General features: G+C 37.6%; 1 protein-coding gene across 4 annotated transcripts in view; it reads right to left on the bottom strand.

Moving 5' to 3' along the window:
* The window catches only part of MYSM1 (Myb like, SWIRM and MPN domains 1), a 43549-nt gene extending 24491 nt beyond the window's left edge, over positions 1–19058 (bottom strand). For 3 of the 4 annotated variants that reach the window (XR_005241177.2, XM_007978555.3, XM_007978556.3), the window contains exons 1-8: positions 18960–19058; positions 14548–14623; positions 12587–12657; positions 9771–9848; positions 9657–9680; positions 8437–8515; positions 4609–4707; positions 1878–2638 (exon numbers count right to left, since the gene is read on the bottom strand). Coding sequence is in view for 3 of the 4 variants with exons in the window: in XM_007978555.3 (XP_007976746.1) it covers positions 1878–2638; positions 4609–4707; positions 8437–8515; positions 9657–9680; positions 9771–9848; positions 12587–12657; positions 14548–14623; positions 18960–19027 (1256 nt within the window). In the remaining variant the exon portion in view is untranslated. Of the gene's footprint in view, positions 1–1877; positions 2639–4608; positions 4708–8436; positions 8763–9656; positions 9681–9770; positions 9849–12586; positions 12658–14547; positions 14624–18959 lie in introns of those variants that run through there. The other variant, XM_007978557.3, reaches the window with a different exon arrangement.
* Between the last annotated feature and the right edge of the window lie 2049 nt (positions 19059–21107).

Below are 21107 nucleotides of genomic sequence, written 5' to 3'. Positions count from 1 at the left end.
TGTTGCCCAAACTAGTCTTGAACTCCTGGCCTCAAGTAATCCTCCTGTCTCAGCCTCCAAAAGTACGTGGATGCAAGTTGTGAGTCACTGCTTCTGGCCAATATGGACATTTTTGAGTTAGTTATTATTTCAAGGTCCTTAAATTTTGGCCATTTGCCCTCTTATTTCCAAAAACAAAAGTAGGTACCAATAGAAATCTAATTTAACTAGTCTTTATCAATAGTGTGAATTAGGCCATGTAGAATAAAAGAGTGATTTACAGACACATGAAGGACTTTAGTCCTCATGTGTCAATAACGGGTTGTATAATCAAAGGCAGGTCCCTAAACCTCTCCTGATCTCAGAATCATTCTCTAGCAAATAAACATAATACCATCTGCATATTTTACAGGATTGTTTCAAAAAATCAAGTAAGATGATGTAGGAAAGCTCTTTAAAAACTGTAAAGCACTATGTAAAGTCAGGAGTTGTTCCTTACAAGTATTCTTTATACTATGATGCCACACTGACCCACATGTTGTACTTTCAGCACCTCCACCATCTGTAAGATAACCAAGAGTCAAGAAAAAGAACAAACCTCCTCCTTTTAGAATACAGCCCTCTTTAAAAACCAAATATAACATAAATTATATTGTGTGGGTAAAATGAAGGTTACTGATTATAGCAAGTTGTTTTCCTTTGGTAACTCTTCTAGGTTATAGCAGAAAGTTACTGCAGTAGGACAGGAAGGCTTTTGATACAAAAGAGAACAAGGGACAAAGCAGAACCCCTGCTCAAGGAACTAGGAAGCTCTCTGTAAAGATGGCCCTATACAATCTGATAGCTTCTGAAACAGTATTAGCAATTATGATTTTTTTTTTTTTTTGAGATGAAGTCTCGCTCTGTTGCCCAGGCTGGAGTGCAGTGGCACGATCTTGGCTCACTGTAACCTCTGCCTCCCAGGTTCAAGAGATTCTCCTGCCTCAGCATCCTGAGTAACTGGGATTACAGGCACCTGCCACGATGCCCGGCTAAATATATATATATATATATATATATATATATATATATATATATATATATATATATATATATATATATATATGGTTTTTTTTTTAGAAGAGACAGGGTTTCACCATGTTGGCCAGGCTGGTCTCAAACTCCTGACCTCAAGTGACCTGCCTGCCTCAGCCTCCCAAAGTGCTGGGATTACAGGAACGAGCCACTGTGCCCAGCCAGCAATTATAAATGTTTAATGATGGTTTAATTAAGCTATTTTTAAAAATTCAAATTAGGCTAATAAGGTGGGAAATTTGGGGGTTTGTTCCCTATCCCTCATTAAATAATTCAAATAAATAGTACTGACAATTTAGAGAATAAGTTTCAACTATCAGAAAACTGTATCCTGATAAAGCTGGATGAAGAAATTAATAGCACATTATTGCCACAAGTTCAAAGTTAAAAGCACTTTAAGATCACTATTTAGGAGAAATGTTTCTGCAATCTGGCCACATTTAATACTATTGCTGTCATCAAATTTTTCTTTCTTTGTACTCAAAGCACATGATAAACCTGAAGGAATTATTTCCCTTTTCCCATGCAGTGGTGTTCTCTCTATATCTTCCTAACACTGTTCTAGGAGACTGCTTCAAAAAGCAATCATCTATCCCTTTTATTCCAGGCCCACAATCTAATGAATAGGCAAAAAGAATGGGTTATAAGAGTTATAGGTGATAATGTTTACCAAAGCTTTTTATTCATTACAAGAAATCTTAAATCTTCCCTACTGTAGTGATCCCTAGATTTACTAGCAAAATTCTGAATTCTGTATAGGCTTAATTAAAATACTTCAGAATATCAGGTTTTAAAATAACATATAAAATATAATTCTTTCTTACCATTGATCCAAAATGTAATTTCTAATTTTCAAATAGCGTTCTGGTGTTTTAGCTTGGCGCCCCTCAAAAAACTCAGGAATTGCTTGTTTTTCTTCTTCTTGAATGATATTTCTATCTATTTCTATTTCCTGTTCTGGTGGCTTAAGCTCTTCTTCCTCATGACTTTCCTCTACCATTTGGCAAGAAGGAGGAAAAAGCATTCCATTATCATTCAAATCTTTCTGAATTTCACAAGGCTCTGGAGAAGGCAACTGCCTGGCATCAACTATTATTCCCCTTCCATCTTGTTTGTTGCAGTTTTTAATCAATTCATTAAATTTCTGGTCATTTAATTCGATTGATTTTTTGTCACTGTTGCTCTGTTTCTCAGTCCACAGTGTAATTTCTGAGCTTGAAAGTGTTTCATCTTGCTTTTCATTTTGAAGACAGTCCCTGGAAGGCTTGGAAAAGAGAGCTTCCTGGCTGTCAGAAGCAATGAATTCTTGATTGGTTTCATGCATTTTACTATTAGGAAAGTCTAACAAGAGATCACTGCTAGAATTATTTTGGGGTGTTTGAGAAGACAACTCGTCCACCTCATCTGTGATGTCTACTTCTTCATCATCAGATAACTTTTCAATTTTTACAGCATTCAAATTGGGATCAGCACGTCCCCTTAAACATGATGGTGTCCATGCCTTTGTCCCTTTATCTTCATTTTTAACTTGAAGATTATGGCCGTTCTTCTGATTGGGTGTTTCTTTCTCCAGACCGCATTTGACCTTATTAAATATCAAAATAAAATCCCCATAATATTAAGATTTAAAAATTTAATCACTGGCACACACAAAAAAAGGATAAATACAGTGTTATTAAACTGAGTACGTGTAAATGGTACATTATACCTTCAATGTGCTTTTCTTTAAAGGGTTTACAAGTGCATTTCAGACAAGGTCGGGTGTATTCAGGGTGGTATGACTGGAGACTATAACCGCATTTCAAATGTAAAGAATCACCATTTAAAATTTCTATAACTATATAACTAATTCATGGGTCTGGTGATTTGTATTAATCAAATAATCATGACCTATATTTAACTACTACTTATTTTTCAATATTAAGTTGAAAACAGCAGCCTGGCTCAGATCAACCATATGGACTAAACAAATTAACTATCATACTAAGGTATTGTACAATATATTGAAATATTTTTAAAGGCTTATTTCTCAGAATATCTGATACCATAGCTGATTGTTTCTTACAATGCTAAAATAATCCTTAATCTGACATCTTCACTGAGTACATTAAAACTACCTTTCATTTAAACAAGGGACAACAGAAACCGTCTTTTGCAGGCTTATTTAATGAGCTTATAATATAGAGATGATATTTTAATGTGATACTTGAAAAAAAAGATTATATTTTAAGCCATAAAATTATCTCCCATACCTGCTATTACAGGTATAAATATCTGGTAATGTAACAACAACAACAAAAGATAATGAAAGTGAATGAGCAAATATAACATGAAATAAAATCCTTATATACAAAGTTTTTTAAAAGTCTTATAAATGACTAACATACATAAAGGATATGACAGCTCTCAGAAAGAGGTTATTTATAGATCTTGTAGCGCAACGGAATTCCAGGATTAAATACTTGAGGTTAACTGGCTTATTATGTAGAGTATAAAAGGGTAGCAGGAGGGAAAAAGAGATTTGGACATATTGCCTGAAACAGCTTTTCACATCCCTGCTGTTTAAGTATCCTGTCTATAATTTTAAAAACTCAGATGAAATTTTGCACTGATTTCATAATATACTAATCTCTGTTACAACATGAAAAATGTATCCTTCTACCCCAGGTCTTTGAGTGAAACTGGCACTCCAAGATACACAGCATGTATCTTGGAAGCCTAAGAGTAAGAATAACCAAGTTAAGCTTTATTCTGTTCTGAGGTATTGACTAAACCTTGGTGAGCTGCCTTGAAAATGCTTCTGTCTCGTTGAAAAATGAAGCATACAATCGATGTATGACGAATCCATTCCATTAGTTACCACCTATGTCTAGATAACACTGAAACAAATCTTACATACGGGGTAGAACTCATCATCTACATGAAAAGATAATACCAAATTTCACTCAAGTCACTCACCAATTTTATATAATTATGTTCCTAGGCTTCAAAGAGGATATATTAAAAACTTATAAATATCAAAACGACATGGTTGCATATAGCACAAATTACTTGAAACATTAAGGAACCAGATCACAAACCTTTCTTAACACTGCAGTTTATTAAAGTTTCAGACAATTCTTCATAACAACTGTAAAAATTTCATTGTTATTTAACAGATTTTAGAATCAGGATAGCATTTACCTCCTCTAAGCTCTAATAATTCTTAAAAGTTTCTACAATGCAAATATTTCAAAAGGAAAAGTTATTTTCTAGAGGAAACATTAAGATCTCTAAGGTTTTTCTCTTTGAAATACAATTTGCTTTATAGGATATTTTTGAGCAATTACTATTTTGTCCATTTAACTTTATAAAATTAAATAGAGTAACATGATATCTATTTAATGGTAATACTCAAAACACTGAGATATGTTCTGAGGTTTTGTATGTGGGTATAAAATACTTTAAAAACTTTTAACAGTAAGACCTTAATGCCTGAATGAAAGAAATACTTCTGCTTACTTTGTTTTTTCTAAATATTATCATTATTAACTAGGATATTGATATTCTGCTTACCTTATTTTTAAAATACTGTCTTGCATAGCTCTTCACTTGTAAAACAGTGCGGCTTCCAATTAGCTTTGAAATTTTGGTCCATCTTCGGCCAAATTTAGCCTGTATTATTAAAATTGAAAAAAAATTGCTTTTGATTTACTTATGAATAATCTAAGCACCTACCACATTAAAAAATAAAAATATTAAAAAAATCTTTATTTTCTGAAGCACACAATAAAGTCTTCTATATAGACTATGCTCTTAAAATCAAAGTCTACATTCTTCTTTTGGAATCTGAACTACTGAAAATGGATGGAAATGATTTAGAAACTACTTTTTAAAAAGAACACCTATCTAAATGAAGATATCACCTAACTGTATGAATTCATATTGTAAGTTATGATGTTCCAAATCTAAAATAACTTTTTAAAATAAATAAGTGTCTGAAAGGGGGATAAGTTACATTTTCCATTTATATGATCGACTTAACATGTTCTGTGCTAATTTCAACACTTTTTTTTTTAACCCAGATTCCCTATTTTGCAATATCCATTAGGTGTCTTGCAGCAGATTTGACTCTGTCAGGTATCACAGTGAACTGACCTAAAAGACTAAATCACAAATGAGGAAGTCCTGCAACAAATGTCTTCTTTGTTAAGATGCTATAAGCCCCAAAGTTCTAACTACCTGTTTCATTACTCATCAGAGTTTCTCTTGCATGTGTATATGTTGCACACATTAATAAACTCTGGTTTTCCCTGTTAATGTCTTTGTCGGTTTTTATTTCATTTTTGAGACAGGGTCTCACTCTATTGCCCAGGCTGAGTGCAGTGGTGTGATCACGGCTCATGCAGCCTCAACCTCCTGGGCTTAAGCAATCCTCCCACCTCAGCCTTTCCAGTAGCTGGGACTACAGGTACGCATCACCTTGCCTGGCTAATTTTTTATTTTTTGTAGAGATGGGGTCTCACTATGTTGCCTACCCTCCAACTAATGTCTTCTGACACCGCCCACATCTTGGTGTCAAAGGCTATGTACCTCATAACATTGAAGCTGTGGAGGGAAAAAAATGAGAACGTGAGGGAGCTCCTGAGTGTTCTCAAGTACAGAAAGGAACACATAATTTGACAGCTAAAAGGGATTGTTGGGTATCTTCTAACTACAATTTAATACGTAAAGCCTCTTTGCAATATCCCCAACTTAAGATATTCTCTACTTCCTAACGTAGCTCAATAATTCTAAATTTTTAGAATTCTTAAAAGTACAAAAAACAAAAAACTAGCCACAACTTAGGAAAGTTGGCCCTAGGGTCAGATTTACAGCCCAGGCAGTCATGCCTTACAGCAGCAAATCATTTTCAAAGATCTGGCCCAAATGATAAACCTTAATTTAAGTAAATTTCTGATATTCATTAGAAAACATGACATTTGGACAATTTCTTAAAGAACTTCTGAAAATTATTATAAATATAAATTAATTATTTAAGATTGCTCTTAACACCTAGCTGAGATCAATTTTACTGAAGAACTATTTATCTTTATTGTGGGATGAAGACAAATAGGTAACACTGGTAGGTAGCATGGAACATTTGTGGAGACAGGACAGATCCGGATTAAGGTATGATTGGTAGAAGAGTAGGGACTTGGGTACTAGAAAAATTGGGGAAAGAACACGAACAAGAGGAGCAAAGAAGCCAGGCATGGTGGCATGTGTCTGTGGTCCTAACTACTCAGGAGACTGAGGCAAGAGGATCTCCTGAACTCAGGAGTTCAAAGCCTGGGCAGTATAGTGAGACCCTGTTTCTTTAAAAAAAAAAAAAAAAAAAAAAAAAGGTTAAAAAAAAAAGGAGCAAAGAAAAATTCACCAGTTTCAAAATAGAGCAAAGGGAGAGTCCCATGCCCAAAAAAGGGAAGGAAAAAAGCCTTTCTTCATCATTCAGTACCACCCAATTCCCTACTCCCAAGCCTGAGAGAATTCAGTCTGTAAGCAAACTTTATCAATGGGTTAAGAAAAGCTGAGAATACAACCAATAATTCCATGCTTGTTGTGTAAGCAAACATTCCAAGTTTAAAATCTCCCTTACAGAGGTCTCTATATCACTATATAAATAAATACATATTTACTTATATATGGACAAATATCTCTGGAGGAAAACACAAAGAAGACACTGCTTACCCCAGGCAAAGAGAACTGAAGGCTAAGATGAGTGTGAGAAGACTTAATACCCTATAACTTTAGGAACCTTTTGAATTTTAAACCATGCAAATGTAGTCCCCATAAGTACCACCAAAATAACAACCTAAAAAAATGAACCTTAAATTCAATCTGTTTGCATATTATGTATGTATGTATGTGTTAGCACAAACTGCACCATGTTGTAAGCTCCCTGCTATTTTGCAGACCTTTGTCAAAGTGAAACACTTCACAGGTGTTCAGGCCATGAGAAATATCCTGCCTAACCACCTGACCACGAGACAAACAAAGGCCCAACTAAAGAAACGTCCCTATCCTATCTTGCTCGACAACGGTCCAAAAAACACCCAGAATACCATGATGACATCCTGCTGGAACAAGGGCCAGAACCACCTCATGACGGGAACATCTTATCAATATCCTGCTGCCCAGACTTCTTCTGCCCATACCTATAAAATGCCCCAGGCTATAAGCAGCAGCGGGCTCTGGCATTAGGTTGGTCCCCCACTTCTGTCGGTTTTATGCTGGACATAAAGCCTGTATTTGCTGTTGAGCTGCCCTCCTTCTGTATGTGTGTGTCTTTCTTTAACCCTCACCTTCCCTTTAAAATCTAACATTATGTATCTGCTCTTCGATAAGAGGCAAAACACCAAAGTTGTCAGGAATCTTAAATAAATGATTCATTAAAGTTAGATCATATAAATGATAATCACACAACAGACTGAAATATCAATATTAAAAAAATCATCAGTATAGGAAAAAGTCTTGAAGAGATAAAAACCTCAAGATCGTTTATATATTTATATAAGAATATCATACAGTATATAGATGTCATGGTGTTGACTAAAATACAAATACAAACATTTTATTCTCATCATCTGTAGAAACGTTAATGATACTTCGATTAGCATACATAAATTTAATATATACAAATATTCTATATATGTAATGTATAAATACACATAATTTCAAAATTACTTAGAACACTACTAGGTAACATGCACCTTAAAGGAAAAGATAAAAACTAATCTCGACAGTAAAATAATTAAAAAAAAAAAAATCCTAAGTATTTTTTTTTAAGTTTCTTCATATTAAGGGGTATTTTCAGAATTAGAAACCAGTATACATATCTTTTGCATTATGCAACTTGTGAACATTTAAATGGATTTCAGTGTAATAGACATTCACACACAAAAAAGTTTCTGGTCTTCATTTACAGTTGCTGAAATATTTAGACAGTGTATACAATGCTGAATTTGAATAAAAACTCAGCTGATCACTCCCAACAGTGTCAAATATACAAGTTTTTGTTTTGTTTCAAAAAAAAGAGACTACTAAATAATTCTGCCTTTTAATCCAGGTAGTTGGTGTCATGTATACAGATATACCTCAGTTTCTTGGATTTTTATACCACCAAAAGAATGAAAACTACAGATCTAAATCTATTTTAGTATTTTAGTACCTTAGATCTAAGTTAAAAGGAATTCTCTTGCACTACACTATAAACATCATTACTCTAACTACAGAAGAACTAAAGGTGTTAAAACTGTAATTAAAAAGAAAATTCAGGTCTCTATAAATTAATTTAACCTTATAACTTTACCAATATTTGCTTCTAAAATTATTTTACTAAAAATTTAAAATTGCTCTATTTACCAGCCCTTGTTCAAACAGCTCTTTTTCTTCTATCGTCCACTTTACTGAGTAACTGGCTGGTTTTGTAGGAGAATGTACCCTGAGGGGAAAAAAAGGAATTGCAAAAAAAATTTCTGAAATGGAACATTCCATATTTATGTAACTAAAGGTTATAGATTGCCATGGGCTAAATTCAATACTTTGAGTCTAGGAATTAAAAATAAACAAACAAAACAAGAAGGCTACAGCCTCTACCTGGGGGCAGAGATTTACCCTGTCACGTGTCTCTAGCTCAGGATGATGGGAGCCCCAAAAGACATAATCCTTGGGTCTGAGTGAGGATAACACTAAAAGACATTAAAGGAAGTCAATGTGATAACAAACAAATAGGCTCCCTTAGACTGGATACAAAGCAGCAGGTGTTAATACATTCCCAAATCCTGAAAGGCATGTAAGAGTTTAAATCGGTTCCACAAATACTCTCTTTAGTTCTTTCATGTAAATCCATGTAAATATTAAGATAGGAAAGAAGTCAAAAACTACAGCATTATATTTACTGTTTTTAAAATTCATTATCTCAAGGAATTGAAAATAAAACTGATGAAGCTCACTAATTTAAGCAAGCCATTAATCCTTTTGTTAATTTCATTTCGTTGTTTATTCAGCAAAATACAAAAGCAAAAGGCTGCTCAGTACTCAACCTCTTGGGCAATTGCAAATATGTAAACCCACCCTTTAAGGGACCATAAACTTCCAAATTCATAAATGCTAAATAACATTTTTTCAATTATAGGGAAAGGATATTTTTAAAATAGTTAATTTCTCCAGATAATTTTTGAAAGTCACAAATCCAAATGAAAATTTTGTTGAAAATAAGTGAAAATTAACTGACAGAATAAAAGAAATCAAGTCAATTCCAATATATTACATAACAGTTTCTCAAAATTTCCCCATAAATCCCTAGACAACCATATTTTTCACAATATGATAGAACTGCCTATGTAGGGCCGTAAAAGAAATTCTGGCAAATAAATAACATGATAAAATTATACTTGTGCCATTCCAACATCTTTACAAAAAAAAAACCTGTTTTTATATCTACTTTATGTTTTTGTATCACCCAAGGTCAAGAGGGCTTTTCCACAGGCCAACTATAATTAAAAAAAAAAAAAAAAAAAAAATTCTTCCATAATTTTTAACCAATGAAAACAGATTTAGAAATATAAAATACAAGTACATACATGATTTTTGCTGTTTTCTGCAGACTGCATCACATGAAAAAAGAAAATAAGGAAGCATGTGAGGTTTCTAAAAATACAATCCACACTTTTAGAAATATTATAAATTGATTTTACCTCTTCATGTATTTTTTATCATCTTCCTTTTGATCAAGCCAGACTTTTTCCGGTAGTGATTTTTTAGATAAATAATATCTGTGTAATTATTAAGGAAACTTTTTAAACAATATTACAGTCATGTAATTTTTACATCACTCATACAAAAGGTGTGCTACATAAATGTTATTAATAGTTTCCTTGTCTTCGCAATTAGAAGTGACTACAAGAAGAAACAGCCTCCACATTTGAATCAAGCTTGTCCAACCCTCTGCCTGCAGGCCACATGTGGCCCAGAACAGAATCTTCGAATGTGGCCCAATAGAAATTCGTAAACTTTCTTTAAATATTATGAGATTATTTTGCGATTTTTTTTTTAGCTCATCAGCTATCGCTAGTGTACTTTATGTGGGGCCCAAGAAAATTCTTCTTCCAGTGTGGTCCAGGGAAGCCAAAAGATTGGACACCCTGGTTTAAATATTTTCTTCCAAAGCATATGGAGAATGTAAAAGATAAATTTGGTTGGTTGTCCAAGGCAATTTTGGAATAATTTTTCACATTTCTAAAGCCTACAGAAAAGAATCCAAGGATCTTCTCTACCTTAATAAAAATAGTAAACATTTAGATCAAATCTACCAGGGAACTTCTCTCTTAAAGTTCTTAAAACTAGTCTGATGAAATACTTTAAGATTAGCCTGAGATATTCTTCACTTAACAAGTATTTATTGGCTGTATACTGTATATGTCAGGTACCATGCTAGGAATAGGTGCTGAGAACAAAGATACTCTCATTATTTGTTTCCATATCTAGAAGTGAACCACTGACTACTTGTGTTTTATCTAGACTTGCACAGTGGCCACCAATCACATGTGTGACTTCTGAGCAAATAGTGGAAACACTATTTGCATGAACTAGGATGTACTCTAAGTATAAAACAGTGGAATTTGGCTGGGCGCTGAGGCTCACGCCTGTAATCCCAGCACTTTGGGAGGCCGACTCAGGTGGGTCACGAGGTCAGGAGTTCCAGACCAGCCTGGCCAACATGGTGAAACCCCATCTCTACTAAAGATACAAAAAAATGGCTCAAGCCTGTAAACTCAGCACTTTGGGAGTCCGAGACGGGCGGATCACGAGGTCAGGAGATCGAAACCATCCTGGCTAACACGGTGAAACCCGTTTCTACTAAAAAAAAAACACAAAAAACTAGCCGGGCGAGGTGGCGGGCGCCTATAGTCCCAGCTGCTCGGGAGGCTGAGGCAGGAGAATGGCAGTGAACCCGGGAGGCGGAGCTTGCAATGAGCTGAGATCCGGCCACTGCACTCCAGCCTGGGCGACAGAGCGAGATTCCGTCTCAAAAAAAAAAAAAAATATACAAAAAAATAGCCAGGTGTAGTGGTGTGCACCCGTAATCCCAGCTACTCGGGAGGCTGAGGCAGGAGAATCGCTTGAACCAGGGAGGCAGAGGTTCAGTAAGCCAAGATCGCACTCTAGCCTGGGTTACACAGCGAGACTCTGTCTCAAAAAACAAAACAAACAAAACAAAACAAAAACACAGTGGATTTCAAAGACTTAGCACAAAACAAAAAATGTAAAATTGGCCAGGTGCGGTGGCTCAAGCCTGTAATCCCAGCACTTTGGGAGGCCGAGGCGGGCGGATCATGAGGTCAGGAGATCGAGACCATCCTGGCTAACACGGTGAAACCCCGTCTCTACTAAAAAAATACAAAAAACTAGCTGGGCGAGGTGGCGGGCGCCTGTAGTCCCAGCTACTGGGGAGACTGAGGCAGGAGAATGGCGTGAACCCGGGAGTCGGAGCTTGCAGTGAGCTGAGATCCGGCGGCTGCACTCCAGCCTGGGCGACAGAGTGAGACTCCGTCTCAAAAAAAAAAAGAATGTAAAATTATCTCATGTGTTTATCTTGATTAAATGTTAAAATGAGAATATTTAAAATATTTTAGGTTATATAATATACACTGTTAAAATTAATTTCCTTTGTGTTAAATGAGGATATCGGAAAATTTTAAATTATATGTGACTTTCTCTGAAGAGCAATAATCTAGGCTACAACTGCAATGTCTAGGGAGAATTAGAGAATAAGAAAGCCTAAATGGGGTTAACCTATGATAATTAAAGGTACAGAGACACTCTAAAATCAACATGGCAATAAGTGGAAATCGTGGGAACGGAGAAATTCTGGCTTAGTGAGGAGAAATCCATAAAATGAAGATGAAAGAGGTTAATAAACCACTACTTATTAGACTATGACTAGCTATCTTTATAAATCATAAAATCAGAAATCATTTTGTTCAATCCTCTTCTTTTATGTGTATGAAAACTGAGCTATAAATAAGGATCCACAAATGTAGAGAAAAAAAATATTCGTTCTATAGTATTTGTTTTGTGCTTTTTATTTAGATTCCTCCCACGTAACACCTGTAAATTATGAAGCGAGAAGAACTTTTACATGTTCCAACTCTGTGTCCTTGGACAAATTAACATCTCTGGGTTTCAGCTTATATAACTTTAAAAATGCAAGCTTGGACTTAAGGTTCAAAGTGACTTAAATATTCTATCATTTCTACTCAATATTCAGATATCATAAACAGTTGGCTAGTGACAGAAACTCAAAATATGCAATCAGATCTCAGATGTAGCAGTAAAACAGAACCCAAGGAATAAAATGCTGCTTTTTGCATACATAGGTAACATGATATTATATAATAGCAGTCTGGGGCTGAATAAAATCCATCTAGTAAACAGTAGCCTCTTGGAATTTTTGCATTTATAGATTTTTCACCCTGAAACCTGTACTTTCCTCATCATCATTAAAGGATACTCTTCTTCCAACAACATTTTCTCAATAACAGCTCTGTTCTCTTCACTGATGGTGTTATCCAAGGTCCAAGGCTATTAAAAAGGAGAATATATTTTTCTTTTTATTATTGCTTTTTGAAATTATCTTCTGTTTTGTTAAAGAAAAATACATGATATAATGATTACAAATGACAGCCACCATTTACTGAGCACACAGACATATTTTTGATTACCACAGTAACACTCCGATAGGCATTAATACTTTACTGGAGCGACTATAGCACTACTCGCATTTTAAGTGGAAGAGCAGAGACTTTACACCCGAGTCTGTTGGATTCCCAGACTCATGCTCCTGCCCAGGATGAGGTAATAATCGCCACCCAAAAAAGGAATTATTTGTTAGGCATCAGATGCTCTGTTAGACACTTAACCTCTTTCCAAAACTCGCCACTAACTCTCCTTTTTCCTGTTACAATCTCCATGATCCTACTCATTTTCAATGCTCCAGGTTAAATATTTTCAGCTCATATCTCTTCTTTAACCTCTAGACCATAATATCCAACAGCCCATCCAATATTTGTACTTGGATATCTAATTGGCTTCTAGAACTCAACATATCTAAAACAGAACTCACCATCACTTATCGCCACCTGCTTCTCCCTCTGCATTCCCAACTCTACAAAAGGCCCTGTTGCTCACTAAGTTATTCCATGTAGAAATTCAGGAATCACTGTGGATTCTTTCCATTTCCTTTGATGCCCATATCCAATCTATCAACCAGTTCTACCTCCAAAATATAATTCAAATCCATCTATTCTATCTCTTCTGCTACTACCTCAGGCCAAGTCCCAATCATCAAATCTTGCTTCAATTACTGTGAATGTTTCCTAACTGGTACCTTTAACTCCACTCTTACTTCCCTCCAGTCTTTACCACAGTACCCAAAATTAATTTTATAAAAATGTATTGCTAATCTCTATTAAATCTATAAGAAATGTTTCAATGATATCCCAGTTCCTTTAAAAAAAAACGTAAACCCTTTAGCATAATCCTACTCATAAGTCCCGCATGACAGAACTCTAGCCTGCCTCTCCAACTTTGCCACATGCTGCCACTCCTCCCTTTCCCACCATATTCTAGACACTGGCCTTCAACCAGAGCTTCTGTAGTTGCTGTTCCTTCTGCCTAGAATTTTTTATATTAACTGTTCACATATCTACCCTTTTTCCCATCAATTTCAAGTTAAATCTCACCTCCTCTGAGATTCCCGCACTGACAATTAAATCTAAACTAGGTTTCCCACTCTGGTACTCTCAGTCAGCATCTTGCTTATTTCCTTCAAAATCTATTACTAGTCTGTCTGCCTGTTTATTATCTAACTCCCTTTTAGAATATAAGCTTCTTGGGAGCAGGAACATGTCTGTCTGCACTATAGTCATATTCTCCAAGCCTAACCTACTGACTGGCACACAATAAGTACTCAATAAGTAATTACTACATGAAGAAATAAGCCCTGTGACAATCCCATTTTTTTTTTTCTCTTTGAGACCGGGTCTCACTCTGTTGCCGAGGTTGGAGAGCAGTGGCACAATCAGAGTTCACTGCAATCTCAAACTCCTGGGCTCAAGGAATTCTCCTGCCTTGGTTTCTCAAAGCACTGGGATTATAGGCAGGAGCCACCTTGCCCACCTACCACTTTTTTAGGTGTAAAGAAACTGAAGTTCACAAATTTGAGAAGTGGTACAGCAAGGATCTGTACCTAAATCTAGCGGGCTCCAATCCTGTTCCTCAATAGGCCATTTTTCAATATCAAAAGAGGAGGTTTCTATTTCTAAAGTAAGAAAAATTCTAAATTTCTAAAAAAGAAAAATATTACATCTGTGATAGTTGAGAACTAGCACTAAGTTTAAAACAAAAAAAAAAGCAGCACTCTAGGCAATAAATAACAGCTTAATGCACCTGATATTTTTATAAAATACTTACAATAAGGCCATTCTCTGTTCTCCAAGATGAATCAAGATAGTGATCTTTTTGTAAAACTGATGTACTTTTGTCACTTCTGTAATAATTAAGAAAATGAGTATATAAGTGAAAATCATACTGGTTAATGAATGTAACTCACACAGCACAGAAGCTTAGGCACAGAACTAAGCATTTGCTTAGTTCCCTTCTCCCCTTAACAAACAGATTTAACATCGTGGAAATGCCTGCTCTACCTCTTTGGCCTGTGAAATACATGGTAGTGCTAAGCTACCCCATCTCAATTGTGAAACATCAAGTCTGACTGCTCACTTCTTTTGGTTCTCAAGAATAAACAATCTCATGAGGAAAACAATACCCCAAAGCAGCAATCGCAACGTGCTCTGTGACTATGAACCAACAATGCAGTTTCAGTTGATTAGTACCAGTACCCATGTGTATACAGGAATTCAACTTTGTGATTAAACCTTTTAGCTGTATCTAAATTATAAAAATCACCATCAATAGCACCACCCATAAAATGGAAAAAAAAAAAAAAACTAGATGACAGAACCAAAACAGAAAATACTCAAAGGGCAGTACAGTGAATAGATAAGAAAAACGTGGTTTTAATAACAACTCATACAATTTAAAAAATTAATTTGATTTGGAGGCTTTTCAATGTCCACGAGAGATCAAACTTTGTTAATTATCTCACTCTTTTCATTAAGCTCATAAGAACTCTTTAAAGTTACATTGTTTACCCCATATTTGAAAAGGCTGAATAAGTTTTGGGGGGCTCAATCCATGATATAAATTTAATATTTTGCTTATTGACTTTTTCTAGACCTAGTCTAGTGGTAAGAATTTTCCATCTCTAAGACTGCAAAAACCTTTCAACAGGCTTATAAATTTGAATCTTTAATTAGGCAGTAGTTATAATAAATTGTGGGACTAATGAACTATTCTCTAAAAGCAATCATTTCTCTCAATTGTTGATGGCAAATAGGCTTAATCTTAAATGCCAACTATGACCTGGAAGAGACTACCAGGAAGGCTAAATAAAGGATTCTGAGACTTGTATTAGCTCAAGGAAACCTTTGCTCAAATAACTAGGTCTGCCAAGAGTTCAGAAAGTAGAACCACTATCATTTCAAGTTCACTGTAGAAATCTTTTTATTCCTCAATAAGAAGAATCAGCAACACTCATACTCTGGTAGCTACTTCTGGATATCTGCCTGATTACCACATATTAGCATGTTTAAAGCTTGAAATCACCTTTCCTCCCAAATCTGCTACTCTTCCATTGTTCACCATCTCACTCAGTGGCACTACCATCTCCCTAGTTATCCAAGCCAAAAATCCAAGCCTGCCCTTTTTTCTTCACAACCCCCATTTAATCTGCCCCAATTCTGTTGTTTCTCCCACTTTCCAAATCCAGTCCTTCTAGTATATTCATACTGCCTCTGAGGTCCTGTAGCTTCCAATCTTACATACTTTTCCTGGATAAATGTAAAAGATAAAGCTGACAAACCATTCACCTCCCCTCCTTTATCTTTCTCCACCCATCTCCATCTGACATACGTATAAGACTGCTGTTTATGTCATCTAACAAGAATGTTAGTTCTATGAGAGCACAGACTTGGTTTTGATAGACTGTTATATATCAGTCCATGGCATGTAGAAAGTACTCAATCAGTATTTGTTGGACTGAATGAATAAGGTAGGTGGGGCGTGGATCAGTCAGATCTCTGGAAGTTAAAAAATGAAGATTTTTGTCAAAAAACCAACTGGGGAGTGAAGAGAATAACATGATCTCATCTGGATATAAGAAAGATTACTCTAATTTCAGAATAGAACAGAAGGGGGCCAAGAAGACAAGGAGCAGTTAAGAGGGAGAGATTATAAAAATACTAGAGAAAAGTGACAATAACTTAGAGCTATGGGACAGTGAGAACAGGAAGAAGTGAATACAGTTAAGAAGATATTTAGACAGCATCAACAGCCCTAAATAACTGATAGGGTAGAGGAGTAGAAGGAGGAAAGTAAGGAATGATGAAGTTTAGGTCTGTGCTTTGGGTGACTGGGTGTGTGCAGGTGACATTTACTATACTAGGGTACAGTGAACAGGCAGATTTAGTGCGGAAAACTTATAAGGTGAAACTGAGGTGCCTGTGGGACATCCAAGTACAGATAGATTCAGAGAACTGGATAAATGGATCTGTCACTTAAGAGAGATCTGGGTTGGTAACAGATTTGGGAAACATCAGCTGGCAAGTCAAAAATGGTTGAACACTGGTAAAACTTCGTATCATTCAACCTAACAAAGAGAAGTTGAAGTCTTGAGAAGGACCTCTGTGGTCAGTGAATAAAAGTCCGATGAGAAAACTCCTTGCAACACCAGGATGTAAAGAACATTAAGAAAAGGAGGATGAGAAAGAATGGTAGAAGTAGAAGAGAAACCAAAAAGTTTCAATGCCACCTTCTAACTTTGACATCTAGCACTTACCAAGTGCTTACAAGTGTCTATTAAATTAATCCTCAAGGGTTTCACAGATGCTATCATCAACTGTAACTACATACTTCAGAGAGTACCATTACACTAAATTCCATATGATTGGAGCTCCAACACCACTGGGCACTATTTACCAGAATATAATATTAATGATACTCCTTGGGGTTGTATAAGACAATGGTTGTAACCATCACCAGGAACCAATAACCTTTGTAATCCTGCTTGTTATCACGAGTGCTACTGGTGAGTAGACCTAGGCCTCAACTAAAATAGGAAGAAAAAGAAAAGGGGGAAAAATTAAACACAATCAGAAAAATTAAGATAAATCTATGGAAGAAGCATACCGCCAATGCCCTCAGGTGATCAATGTTTAGTGTTTCTAAGGCCAGCCCATTTCTTTCTAGACTGCAGATAAGTATCCCTGCCAACCTATTTCAATAACTTGTTGTGAAAAGTAAATTAAATCAAGCATGCAAAAGCACTTGGTGAAGATTTAAACATTGCATGAATGTCAACAAGTATTGTTATTAAGGGCTCCTTACTCATCTGCAAAGCTTTGAGGGGCAATGACCATATGAGTTTAATTACCCCTCATGTCTTTATAGGGCTTTAGAGTTCATGATACACTTCTAAACACACTATGTTAGTATCTCAAGCGCTGGGTTAGCACTTCTCCCCAGTTCACAGAGGCCCTGATATTAAGCTGAACTACATGAAATAGCCACTTTATAGAACAAAAATAGTCTAAATATTGGCAATTTCATATGGTTCAAGCTAATACAGTTCTAAGGAAATTGTACACAATTATAGACATAGATGGTTGACTTTAGAACTCAGGTCTTCTGATTCCTGGCTAGTATAGTCATGGCTAGACTAAATGACTAGACTCCATGGCTAGACTCCATGACTTAAAAGGAGACTCATGGCCGGGCGCGTGGCTCACGCCTGTAATCCCAGCACTTTGGGAGGCCGAGGTGGGCGGATCACAACGTCAGGAGTTCGAGACCAGCCTGGCCAACATGGTGAAACCCCATCACTACTAAAAATACAAAAAAGAAAAAAAAAAAAGGAGACTCATTTTTCATTCAGAAAGCAAGGAGTCAAAGGAGGTTCCGTGTCAAATCACACTAGGCTGTTTGTTCTGCTGGAAGAGGTATTTTTAAAAAATGTGATCCCTCACTGGATTCTCACAGTACTGTCCCCGAGAGTAACAGGATGGTAAAGAATACATTTAGAGGGCACCTACTGTATGCTTAAGCATATCTCACAATCATTTCATTTGATCCTCACAATTTCATGAGGCACATATCATGACTCTCAGTTTAAATATGAGCAGTCTGAGGCTCAGACAAGTTAAGTATCTTGCCCAAGGTCACATTGCTATTAACTGGTAGGGTGAGCAAATGCAGAAGGAAAACCCACAACTGTCCAACTCTAAAACCTGGCCCCTTTAAGTCAAGCTGCCTCTCAGAAGTTTTACAACTATCCCCATGTGGAAGGGATGAAACGACTCGCCCAAAGTCACACGCCTAGCGAGCCACAGAGTAAGAGTCCCTGTGCTCAGGTCTCGTCCGTAGCCGCTCTTGTTCTAGTTACAGTCGAGGAGATCCTGTAAAGGAGGGAACGGAAGAAGGAATCTAAATGTAAAACAAACGCAATGTGGTAGGCGAAATCGGTGCCCTCACAGCATCCGGCAAAAGGTGAAAGCGACACAGGAGTACCTGAGCTCCAGGTAACCCCTCTGCCCGCTGGGCTCGGGACAAGCCGGCGGGCGCGGCGCCTCCCAGGCCCACAGGAGACCCTGGCCCAGGCGATAGTCTTCTGTTCCCTTTTCCCTTGCCGGACCTGCAGTATTCCCAGGGCCCTCTCCTTGAATCCAGTCCCCTTTCCGCCCCAGAGAGACCCGGTCTGTAAGCCTCACCCTGGCTGTGCCCCCGCCGCCGCTACCACGTCCCCTTCGATATCCACATCAGCCTCTTCCGCCGCCATGATGGGACCTGACCCCGTCTATCCTCCCGAGAGATCCCGCGAGACGAAAATGGCCCGGGGGCAGGGCCTAACGCGTCACGGGGCGGGGTTGAAGCGTCGTCCAGCCCCTCCAGTGCCGGGAGGCGGGGTTTCCAGAGCAAAGGCGCCCTCAGAGGTCTGGGGCTTCGTCTTTTCTAATTTGTAGAGACCTTGGGAAGTGGCCTACGCCTGAGCTTTTTTTTTTTTCTGAGACGGAGTTTCACTCTTTTTGCCCAGGCTAGGGTGCAGTGCGCGATCTCGGCTCACTGCAATCTCCACCTCCCGGGTTCAAGCGATTCTACTGCCTCAGCCTCCCAAGTAGCTGGGATTACGGGCCACGACGCCCGGCTAATTTTTGTATTTTTAGTAGATACGGGGTTACACCATGTTGCCCAGCTGGTCTCGTACTCCCGACCTCAGGTGATCCGCCCGCCTCGGCCTCCCAAAGTGCTGGGGATTACAGGCGTGAGCCACGGCGCCCGGGCCCGCCTGGGCTTTTAAGAGCTTCCGCTCTTGCACAAATTCTTTGGGATCTCACTGCTCTCATTGATAAAATGGGGATAACAGCAATATCTTTCTGGGCTGATGAAAAAGTCAAGCCAGACCTGCTTTGTGAACTGTGAAGGTTGCATACTTGCTGGTTATTTAAGTCTCTGTCTCTCTGTTTTTTAAAGAAAAGGGTCGTGCAGCCCTTATGTGAAGTCGTTCAGCATTTCACCCAAGTGCTGAACAACTTTTATTTTAAAATTCAACAAATATTTAAGAATATAACTTATGATTGTGTAATTTATTTTGTAGATGTCTTTGCAATTTAAAAATCACGCTCATGACCATTAATCCTTACAATATTCCAGTAAGGCAGGCAGAGCTAATATCACCAATTATACTTTACAGATGAGGTAACTGAGGCCTGGAAAGCTGAAATGACTGCCCAAGGACACGTAGCTTCAAAGACAGCTAGGAACAGAATCCAGGCTTTGTTGACTCTCTACTGAGTGCTCACCATGTAGAAATCACGTTGTTAGAAATTGGAGGATAAACCCTACTTCTGTCTAGTTTAAAGTTTCTCAAGAGAGTAGATACTGACGGCCAGATGCGGTGGCTCACGCCTGTAATCCCAGCACTTTGGGAGGCCGGGGAGGGCGAATCACAAGGTCAGGAGTTCGAGACCATCCTGACCAACATGATGAAAACCCGTTTCTACTAAAAATACAAACATTAGCTGGGCGTGGTGGCGGGGGCCTGTAGTCCCAGCTACTCAGAAGGCTAAGGCACGAGAATCGCTTGAACTGGGGAGGCGGAGGAGGTTGCAGTGAGCTGAGATCACGCCATTGCATGCCAGCCTGGGTGACAGAGCGAGATTCCGTCTCAAAAAAAAGAAAAAAAAAAGAAATTAGATTCTGCCCTTCTGCATTCCCCTGCCTTAGCATCTGTCACTCACACCTTGTAATTTTTCATTCGTCTGCCTCCTGCCCTGGACTGTGAATTCCTTAAAGACAAAGACCATGTCTGCTAGTCCTTCTGCTACCAATATTCAGCATAGTGTATGACACATAGCAGATGCTCAATAAATATTGAACAGAGGAATGAATGAATGAATGAATTAATTAATTAATTAAATGACCTCACTTCTCACACTTTTCCCAATTTGTCCCATCTCACCTTTGTTCTCAGGCTGTACTCTGAATATGATGGCAAAAGATGGAGAGAAAGAATTGTAAAGAGGGAGTGCCCACTTCAGAAACCAAACACTGCTAGGGTCCATTCTCAGGCCACCATGGGGGTGTTACTTCTGTTGTCAGTGGGCTTATCCAGTAACCAGTCCCTCTGGTAACACCATGCATGGCACAGAGTAGGCACTTGAAGATGTCTGTTAAATTTAATTTAGAGCAGGGTTAGGGTTTCTTAAAAAGACGTAATGGGCTAAATCAACAAAACAAATGTAAAATGGATATGCTTTTCACTGATTTTACATAGCAGGCAGGGATGGGGACCCTGCCAGGGCTGTCTGGATATACATCATATCAAATGAGAATGGTGCTTTCTAGAGTATAATGCAGAA

Source organism: Chlorocebus sabaeus, chromosome 20, assembly GCF_047675955.1.
Source record: "Chlorocebus sabaeus isolate Y175 chromosome 20, mChlSab1.0.hap1, whole genome shotgun sequence".
NCBI classification, from domain to species: domain Eukaryota; kingdom Metazoa; phylum Chordata; class Mammalia; order Primates; family Cercopithecidae; genus Chlorocebus; species Chlorocebus sabaeus.
The sequence above is the reverse complement of the archived record's forward strand: the minus strand, read 5'-3'. Positions and strand labels throughout refer to the sequence as shown.